Genomic DNA, 10981 nt, shown 5'->3' with positions numbered 1-10981 from the left:
TTTAAAATTAAGTTACCGTACGTACGTCTCGTAAGTACGACGTCGTAAAGTAAGTTACGTTTTAAACGTTTTACGGTTTACGGTTTACGTCTGTTGTTCTCTCTCTCTCTCTCTCTCTCTCTCTCTCTCTCTCTCTCTCTCTCTCATTTCGTGTTTTCAGTTGTTTAACGTTCAGAAGGAAAAAGCTATGCATCTCAAACTCTCTCATTTCTTTCCGTAACATTTTCGCAGATAAACTGGTATACAAAACTTACCGCAAATTGAGAACGAAAAATTCCATTCGATATTATTTTTTATCTCCTCGTTCTTTTTTTTCAATTCTTGATTATTGTACTTTATTTATTTTTCTATTTTACGAATAAATAATTTTTTTTAGAATAAGTAAGAGAAAAAATTTTTCAACAGATATTTATAATTTTAAAAAAACCTGTATATATATCTCTATGGAAATAATTGTTCACTTATTCATAAAGGCTGATTAAAAGAGAGAAATGCGACTAAAAGTAAAGATTATTTAGATAATGTGAAATGTGCAAGTGAAGCGAAATAGATTATTTGCTTCTGGCATGGCAGTTTTGTTTAATTAAATAAATAAAATAAAATAAAGTTTTTAAAAAACTTTCGGCGTATTTGCCTGAATAAATAATTTATTGCTCGGATCATTCGATCATATTCAAATTTATCACATTAGAAATCTCGCGCTTATGATAATCCACGGCTTATTGATAATCCACGAGCAAGCGAAACGTAATTTCCCAGTATAATCGATATGCTGGCTTTGTTACATCGATAACGATAACGATAACTTGGCACAAACGCCATGAACTTGTTTGAGCATTTTCCCGACGAGCTCTCACAGCACAAATCTGGGGCGCTTACGTGCGCAAAATAACAATGTATACGTATTTTCCTTTGTCAAACTTATTTACTAGCCCTGACAATCCTGCACCTGTTTGCACCCTGTTATATTCACGTTTCTATGTATACTCTCATACTATACGAGAAAACGAATGAACTTTTAGACGAATTTCATTCACGAACTAAACGCATCTCATAGCTTTCATTGCCGCAAGCTTCTCTTTTTGGGAAAAAGCAATAATAATAATAACTTAATGGACTAGTGCGAGAAGTATTCTTTTTTTTGCATTTCCATTTAGTTCTGATGAAACAGGTAATAGCCTTATCGAATAAATTGAAATTGTGAGATATTCTGTTTTTGTTTTTATCCTTAATTTTTTTATATCGTGTTTGTAAATTTCTTATTTCAAATGAAAATGTCCTCTTAATAATTTTAATATGTAGGTAAATTATATTATTTATATATCTATATATGTCATATCATATTTTTTTTAATCATGATTATCTCCAAATTACTGTAATATTAGAACAAAGAACTAATTTTAAAAAATAGAGATATTAAAGTTCTTTTTATATTTGTTATATAATTTCCGTTTCCTTTATATTTTTTCATTTTAATTTCTTTTCGTTTAATTTTAAATTCATTTTCTTCGTTTTATCATTATAAAAAGTTATCAAAAGCTTTAAAATGAGAGATTTAGCTCCTTAGAAACATCAAAAATCCAGGTTTGCAACATTGAAGATGATGATGAGAAAATATATTGCTATACATTATTGCCACAATTTTAATATCTTCTTCGTATCTTACCACGATACCTCGACTGTGCTTTTGCTTCGTGATTTTTATTCTCATAGTCCTCTAATTTTCTTTGGTCTCGCGTACGAAATTACCTTTTTCTCTTCAGCCTCGCCTCTGTGTAACCTATTTTTTTTTTGGTAAGTTTTGTTATCTATTTTTTTTCATATTGGTGGTGTGTCTTTAAAATAACATTTTGTATACATCCTGTATATACTTGCTTGTATTTGCTTGTGTGCCTTGTGCCGGCATTGAATTATTACGATGAGGATGGAGATATAAATTGAGAAAAGGAGATAGACCTTAAGGACGAAAAGAAGCTGTATATCCTTCTTCTAAGTATCCTATAAATAAACCGTAATCCACGCATGAAATAGCACATTCGCAGATTGAATGTCCAAATCCGCGTCGCTCTTACCGACTAACATACTTATTTCTAATCTTTTGAATCGTATTATTAGATAACAAAATTCCACCCACACTCCACACACACACACACACACACACACACACACACACACACACACACACACACACACACACACACACACACACACACACACACACACACACACACACACACACACACACACACGCGCGCGTTTTATTTTTTAACTTTTTTATATTTATTATCTCTCTTTTATATCTCTTTCTATCTCTTATCCTATCCTATTATATCTCTTTCAGTTATTATTAACTTTAGTGTGTGTTTAGTTTAGATTATTTTTTAGTGACTTTAAATAAAATTTTAAATTAATCTTTTTTTGATTTTTTTCTCTATATGTAATAAATTAATAATTTTTTTAATTTCTTTTCTTTTTTTCCTTTTATATTTAATTTGTTATCTTTTTTTTTAATTTCATATCTATGTTAATAAAATATTATTTCTATAACAGTATTTTTATTACATCCATAATAATGTTTGGGATTATGCAACTGAAATTGATAGTAATATAAGTTAGTAATAGATAGTAATTAAGACATAACAAATTTTAAACATAGCTATATTCTATATGTTTTATATTCTACAATCACGTATGATTAAATTATCAGGTTAATGTTCTTATTTTGTTTTAGGTCGTCAAGATACTGAAATTAAGTTTAATTCTGATGGAGACGCTTACGGATTTTACAACATCTATCAATATCAAAGGAAGGATGAGGGTCGTTTTGATTATATCCTCATCGGCACGTGGAGAGAAGAGTAAGTCAACTTTAAACACCCGTCGATCGAGACACTTTGTCATGCGGGTTGTACAAATTAACTGTCTGTATTAATCTTTAATCCTCTTATATTTCAAGCAATATACTATTACAATCTAATTAAAAAATTAATATAAATCAAGTAAAAATTGCTACGTTAAAATTTCTTAAAGGTTCGAACATTCTTCAACATTTCGAAACAGAAATATATTTATCAAAAATATTTCGTATATTTTATATTTATATTTGAAATCTTTTTAACAGTATTTATTTTATTCAATTCCCTTGGATACACACAAAAATAATGATCTGTATTATTCATTAATCAGCTGAAAAATTGTATACTTATTATATTATACTAATAGTATTATTATATTTCTTTATTATGATAATTTGTAGCTTTGTAGCAACGCGTTATATTCTTGCAAAATAAAAAGAAGTACATAAGTAATACATAAAAAGTAGTACATAAAAAAAAGTAATACAAAAAATTGCATGTAAAAAATGTACTAGATAAAATGAAATATTCAGTTAATGATTTATTATTTTTAATCTTTTCATGCTGAATCTTTTATAAAAATTGACTTTGTTTGTAACATTTCTCTTCGGCAGTGCCTTCAATGTAACAATTCAATGATGAAATCACTGTGGCGCCCAGATTGCTAATTAAAGGTTAATTTACTCCCTCAGACTCTCTCTGGACATCAATATGACACGATGGGCGACCGGAGTCGGCGAGCTTCACATTCCACGTAGCATGTGCAGCGATAACTGCCCGATGGGACACGTCCGCAATTTTGTAGTAAGTGCACACTGCAAAGTCTGAGGATAACCAGAACCGCTGAGTGCTATATGGTTCTATTAGCTGATAGAATGTTCATGAAAGATCTATCAATCTATCGATCGAATAATGAGAGAACAAGCGAGTAATAATGAGAGATTAAAGCGAATAATAATGATTAAATGCGAAGTAATAGTATTAAATGCGAATATTAAACAATGGAAAGTGCATGATAAAACGACAAATTGGCATATTTTAAGAATAAATATTATTTCAGTATAATATTTTATCATAAAATAACTTATAACATGTTTGTCAGCTTTCAAATAGAATATTTAGCGAGTAAACTGTTAAACAAAGATGTAAATGGGAATCGGTATATACATTAACTAATAATATTACTTAACAGTTTATTTCTCAGTAATCTTTCTAATTCTTATTGAACTATTGCATTGAAATTTGTTTATAGTTTCTTCTTTAATTTCATTTACTCAATTTTAGTGCAAATTTTTTATTTAAATGCTATTTTAATTCTATTGTGGAACCTATTGATGCATCAAGATTAATATATTATATTTAATATATAATTTCTTTTATATATTTTTCTCTTTTCCTTTGCTTCTTTCATTTTATATTATAATTGACATAATTTATAATTTATATTCGCTAGAGCGAATAATATAATACAGAATACATTGAGAATAAAATACCAACTTGTTAATTGAATTTGCTTCAATATAATGAAACTAATGAAATTATGACGCTACCTCAGCAATAATTCAGCTTATCTTGCGCTATTTGTATAATTAAATTCTGACGCACATTTTGACTCAAATCCCACGAGGAGTTCAATTGTGTAATTTCCACAGACTCTCGTGATATGCGAGTTACGTTTAATAAATAGAATGAGCGGACGATCTTTACTACCTGATGCTTCTTCTCTCCTTATTCTCATTTCTTGTCTTCTCGACGGTTACAATTTCACACAAATTAAAGTAGATTTGTAATTATGTCCAATCTCGCGAGTTTAACCCTAGCGAGTAGATATTCCTGTATTCTCAATGTTTCCCGCAAAATTCTTTTTGGATGTAAACATATAAATAATGCAATAATAATTATACTACGAGTTTCGTATGTTATGTGTTTATTTTCTATTCAATGGAGGCTGTCCTATTATTTTTTAATTAAAATAATAATTTTAGATTAAAAATTTACAGAAAGCTCTAATTTTTTATTATGGATCTAAAGACGTTTCAGAAAAAAAAAATAGATTAATTTTGAACAATATAATAAAAACAGCAATTAATATTCGTTCAAGTTTGATACATATAACATCAAACGCAGAATGCATTTATAAGAATCTACGAGCATTGTATAACTATGTGATTATCTACAGTTATGGTAAAATATATTTTGTAAAAAAGAAATTTTCAAAATTCTACGTATTTATTTTTCATTCTCTTTTACCTTATCCTTTGTTTTTAAATAATCTATTTAATTATTATTGTATTTTAAATCTATTTTTTTAATTAAAGAGATAAAACTAAAATTTTTGAATTTATTATATTATTAACTTTATTTTAATATCTGATTTAATTATAATTTTAATTAAAATAAAGAGATAATTTAATTATATTTTTAATTAATATAGAGACTGTAAATCTGCATTATCAGAATATATAAATATTTAAATTGTATTTGTTAATAAACAACGCTTTCTAGCACTTAAATCTCTTGGAACATAACTCATGTGATATATTCCTAAATCTGGTTGGAATATATTCCTAAATGGGGCTCATGAATGTTTAAAGTGTCTTGTTTAATGTTTCCTTAGCAAGAGTTAACACACGCATTAAACTTTCCTCAGATCAATGATCGTATGTCCCTAGAACTCCGTAACAATTGATTATTTTTCTTAGTTGATATTGAACAAGAAATACACGTAAAGAATCGCTATAACCAGAGTCATTATCGAACTTATTACGGCCATGACTAATTAGCGTTGGGCTTCCTTAGAAAAAGAGAATTTATGAAGTATTTTCTCGACCATTCCCTTTTCTTCATTATGAAATCAAACACAATACGATTTTTAACTTACGTAATAAAACATTACTATTTATGCAAACCATTTATAAAAAGTCAGACATTGAAAATATTACTAAAATATAATGTGATCATTCTTTCTATTTTTACATGTATGTAAATTATATAATTGTGTTTCTTTTATTTATGTATTATCGTAGCATTTGTTACAATAGTTGTTTTGTAGAACTTCAATATTAACTTCAGGAATAATCAACAGTTTCAATTATTCTCATTTATGTTTCTTAGAATATTTCTTCGAAAAGTGAAAAGGAAAGCGTTGTTCGCTTTGTCCAAAATGCTTCATTACTTTTAAATTTGATTTCGCTTACAATAACAGAAATTTCCTGCAAATTTAAGTTTTTTCATTAATTTTAACTTAAGTTTTTTAAATTTCCTTCTTTCTGTTTACCGTCAGCTGGCTTCACTGATTTGACTTTATCTTTTTTGTGTAATTTACTTTTGGATTTCAAGACCAAGATCATCCGCGACCTTAATCGACGAACCATATGCTCTTCATATTATTTGCTTTTCTTCTACATCCATATATACTTTTTATATTATCAACTTGCACACATTTCTCGCAAAATTTTCAAATTGCCATTATTTTCAAGCTTTCTTTCATAAATATTGCGAAACTTTTTTCAAGAAACTCTTCTGATTTCAGCTTAAGTTTTGTTCAAAGTTAAGTTTTAGGAAGAGAATTTAAAGCTCCTAAACTTCGTCTTTTGTTATCTATTCATCATCGCATTACTTTTATCACTTTTCCGCAATTCGCTCCCAGAATAATGTGAGATTGAAGCTCAATCGCATCACATCCGTGTCTAATTAATAGTTAATGATAAAAAAGCTTGTTAGTTATGATAAAAGTTTCACGACGCATTTATTACTTTTTTATTTATTGGAAAAATTCCGTCTAATGTAGCTCTTGATGAAAATAGCACAATTTTATAACTAAAACTAGTAATAAATTTCTTAAAGAATAAATAAAATCATAAAATGTTAACAAAGTTAATTTATTAGCTTTGAACATAGCAGATTTGAACATAAGGTTGCAGCAGATTGATTGAAATGTGTCTGCATTAAATCTGATTTGCCAGAAGAGCCTACCGACAAATTATTAGCACAATCTCTTTTTTCGTAATTGTTTATTGAAAGTAAATTTAAATGAAATATATATTATATAATTAATTACGAAATAATTGGTTACTCTACTTGATTTTTGCAATTAATTTGTTAGCAGATTTTTTCATATTCCTAATAAAATTCTTTCATTAATTATTGTATTTAAACAAATGTTGCACGTTCGCATAAAAGACTTAATTAAAATGCATTTCACTATATTGTTTACGTTAGCTTATTATGCAAACGAAAGAGAAATGCAAACGCTAGGTGCGATTTATTAAGCATGATTTAATTATATAATTTATTAATTATATAATTAAGAGTGTATGTAACTGACGCTCATTCTATGTCTGCACGTACTAGTTGCATGCATTGTCCGATTGAAGTGCGCTCTCTAATAGACGTCAATAAATGTAACGACAATTAAAACGGTAATTGCCGTTCACTCATTTCTGCATAATCACACCGAGTTCGATCTGTCGTTTGAATAATGTAATGATTATCATAATTACAAGAATTTTCATTGTGGTAATGCTAATGACAATAATAGGAATTATTAGTTATTGGTGTATTATTAGCTGTCAGAAATTATATATGATGCGTGACAAATCAATATCGGTCAATAACTAATAATAATAAAATTTAAATGCGAGATTCTAATTGATTCTAATTGAAATGCGAGATTATTAATAATTGTCAATATACAATTCAGTATGGTACTTTATGAAGTATGCGTTTATTAGTTATGAAATATTTTTTTGTTAGTCACATTCATTCTTATATCATTAGTGTACTTTTATTTTCAATCTCATTATTGTTATTTATGGGCGATTTGTACATTTATTTGGGCAAACTAACTCAACTACTACTACTAACTCAACTACTACTAACTCAAATAACTTCAACTACTTTCAAACTGTGATGAAATCGTCAGTTTCATCCCCAGCATAGACCATTTATTATTCCGCAATGTAATGCAGAGTAAAGCTGACGCTAATAAGAGAGGGGAGCGTGACATGTTAAGCCTGAAAACAAATTTATTTTTCTGTGCAAATCCCATAAATAATTCCTACCCGTCTGTTTGTCTGTTAGTTCAAACAAATGTCATGGAGATCTTATCGATCTTAACTTAGTATTTTTCAATCAACAGTTGCATAAAAAGAATAGATTTTTCTTGAATATTATTGAACGCTATTATGTTGAACAAATGTTTCACTGTTTTTCAATCGTTTATGTTCAAATAACAATAATTATAGGGACAAACTGTTACTTTTTATTCAAGAAAATCTCTTGTCTAAAACATAAGCTCATTCATGTGTTTTGTTGTACAATCAGACATAAATTTTTTACGCGCATGTGTATATGTGCCTTGTTATTCTGTTAAAAATTTTTTCTGTAATTAAAATTCGATTTATTTATGATTTATATTAAGAAGATAGAAGCTTAAGCTCAATTTTTTTACTATATTTCATTTTAAGCAATTAATTCAGTAATAATTCAGTAATTCCCGTAAGCACGGGGATTTATAGAATTTAATCTCTAGATCTGTAACGTGTTTCTTCGATAAATCAATAGAATGTATAATATTATAAAACCATTAATTAATAATAGCAATTAAATTGTCAATCAACATCAATTGTTAATAATAATGGTTATTAACAATTAATATTGACAATCTGTGAGCGCTCATTCCTGTTTCATTCATGATTCGTCAAACAATTAATTGTTAATTATTCGTCTTTGCTTAGCTATGTTACGTATTATAACAGAATTTGACAATTTCCAGGAACCTTGCTGTTGGAGTTGCGTTGCCTGCCGGGAAGACGCCTATGTGTACAACGACACATGCAAGAACTGCAATCCCGGGTATGCACCGAATTCCACAATGACGGGCTGCGTTAAGCTCACCGCCGAAGTTATACCCTGGACGAGTCCTTGGGCGCTGGTGCCGCTAATTTTCGCGTCCATCGGGATCCTCAGCACTCTCTTTACTACGGTCGTCTTCATACGGTGAGATACATTTTATTTTTCTATGTATGAATGTTCCTCCATAGTATTGTAATTTAATAAATTATAGATTTTTTAACAAATCCTTTTTCAGATAAAAGTTCTATTTGGAGCTTGTTTAAATAAAAGTTTAATTTGAGATTTCATTATAGTACAATATATATGTAATTTTAAAGCAATTTCTATCTATTGCAATAGATATGATTTATTTTGTATCTATTACAATAGATATGATTGTACTTAAAATAAATTCAGCATGTTGAAATCTCTTTAATAGACAATTAAAGTCAAATTATTATCAAATTGTTGTTATATATAAATTATTGTCAAATTATTGTTGCTAGAAATTGGCATTTATACAAAAATATTATGCATCAAGTGCATAAAAATATTATGCATTTGCTTTGACCAAATATTATCTTCTTTGCTTATTTATATTCAATACCCTTATATCTATGACTTTTTCAATTTGAAATAAATTGTTACTTTTAATTGTTTGGAAAAAAATCAAATTAAATGCAAAAATTAAAATTTATTATGTTACAAAAAAAATGTAATATAAAAAGTTGTATATAAAAAATAGAAGTATTTTAGCCTTAATCAATCCTTATATTTCAATATTTGTTTGCAGTAAAAAATTTATGCCTCATAGAAGTAGTTCGTTTTACAATCAACCAAATGTATAGACTATTATGATTACTGTGAATCGCGAAATATTAACAAATAATATACTCAATTAAGCCGTAAAATTTGTTATTACATTAAATAAAAATATAATTAATATAAAAAAACTTTTCTGGATTTATACGAGAGTGATGCATGAATTTGATTCACAATCATCTTCTTTTTCAATGAAAATATAACAAGGTTGAACGAGGAATATTAGCATTGAAAAAGAGTGCTTCAAAAGATATAAAGTCGATGCTTTCGAAGCGAAAATTTAATCGAAAGCTTAATAAGTGACCTATTAAACTTACTTAATTAAAGAGCTGAAAGGTTTTCTGCATTTCACATATATAAAAAGGAATAGAACTTTTAAACTTTGGAATTACTTTTTAATTTTTATTGAGATTAAAAAATTAATATGTAATTATAAAATTCGCGTACTTTTTTATGTAAATTATCGTTTAAGTAAATTATCATACGATTTAATATGTAAAGAAAAAATAATGATAAAATTTGAACCTATGACCCTGTCTTTCTCAAGATTATTAACAAATTAGAAGAAGTGAAAATTAGAAGAAGTTTTGCTCTCCTCCAGATATTAAAGAAAATCGAAAACGTAAAACATAAGATATAAATAAATAAAATAATATACAAATAAGAAAGATATTGAATATTTGTATATTTGCAGAAACATTTAATATTTTAAATTGTTTAATCTCTTTAAAAAACATAAGATTAATGTACAATATTTTTGTAAATATTAATTGAAATATAATGTTTGACAGATCATCTTTATCAATCCTATCAATTTTATATACTGTAAATATATTGTGTTTGAATAGATTTAATCGCACTCCTGTTATTATGGCATCGGGACGTGAGCTATGTTATGTTTTGTTGGTGGGAATTCTCTCTTGCTACGGCATGAGCTTCGTCATATTGAGCAAGCCAACCACATGGAATTGCACATACCTCAGGATTGGTCTGGGTCTCTGTCTCAGTATATGTTACAGCGCGATCCTCACGAAAACCAATCGTATATCGCGGATATTCAACCAGGGCACGAAGAAGATCAAGAGGCTCTCCTACACATCGCCCAAGAGTCAAGTGGTAATCGCTATCGGTGAGTACGAGCTACACTCACCTTGATAAACATATCGGCAAGCTACAGCATCGAGAGGATAATTGCACGCTTAACGTAACGTGAAATAAAAATCATGTTTGACCGAAAAAAAAAATAATGATGCGATTCTTATGATAAACTTTCGCATCAATAATATTTCTGTCTAGGATACATACAAATTTGTATTTTATTTTTAACCGCTTGTTGCTTTATTGCGATCAAAACGTCACTTCTTACACCTTTATTTTTTAAAAACTTAAAATTAATTAAATATTTGCAAAATGATGTGAATTAATCATTATTCTTTTTTCATTTTCTCTCTCTCTCTCTCTCTCTCTCT

At 28.2% G+C, this 10981-nt stretch overlaps 1 protein-coding gene across 1 annotated transcript in view; it reads left to right on the top strand.

The window, feature by feature from the left end:
* LOC105626603 (metabotropic glutamate receptor 8-like) overlaps positions 1-10981 on the top strand; it is a 91261-nt gene that overhangs the window by 76829 nt on the left and 3451 nt on the right. Inside the window, exons 9-12 of the mRNA XM_012207897.1 lie at positions 2732-2858; positions 3548-3659; positions 8632-8855; positions 10361-10641. Coding sequence (XP_012063287.1) covers positions 2732-2858; positions 3548-3659; positions 8632-8855; positions 10361-10641 — 744 coding nt within the window. The remainder of the gene's footprint in view (positions 1-2731; positions 2859-3547; positions 3660-8631; positions 8856-10360; positions 10642-10981) is intronic.

This window comes from Atta cephalotes, assembly GCF_000143395.1.
Source record: "Atta cephalotes unplaced genomic scaffold scaffold00005, whole genome shotgun sequence".
Classification (NCBI taxonomy): Eukaryota; Metazoa; Arthropoda; class Insecta; order Hymenoptera; family Formicidae; genus Atta; species Atta cephalotes.
The sequence above is the reverse complement of the archived record's forward strand: the minus strand, read 5'-3'. Positions and strand labels throughout refer to the sequence as shown.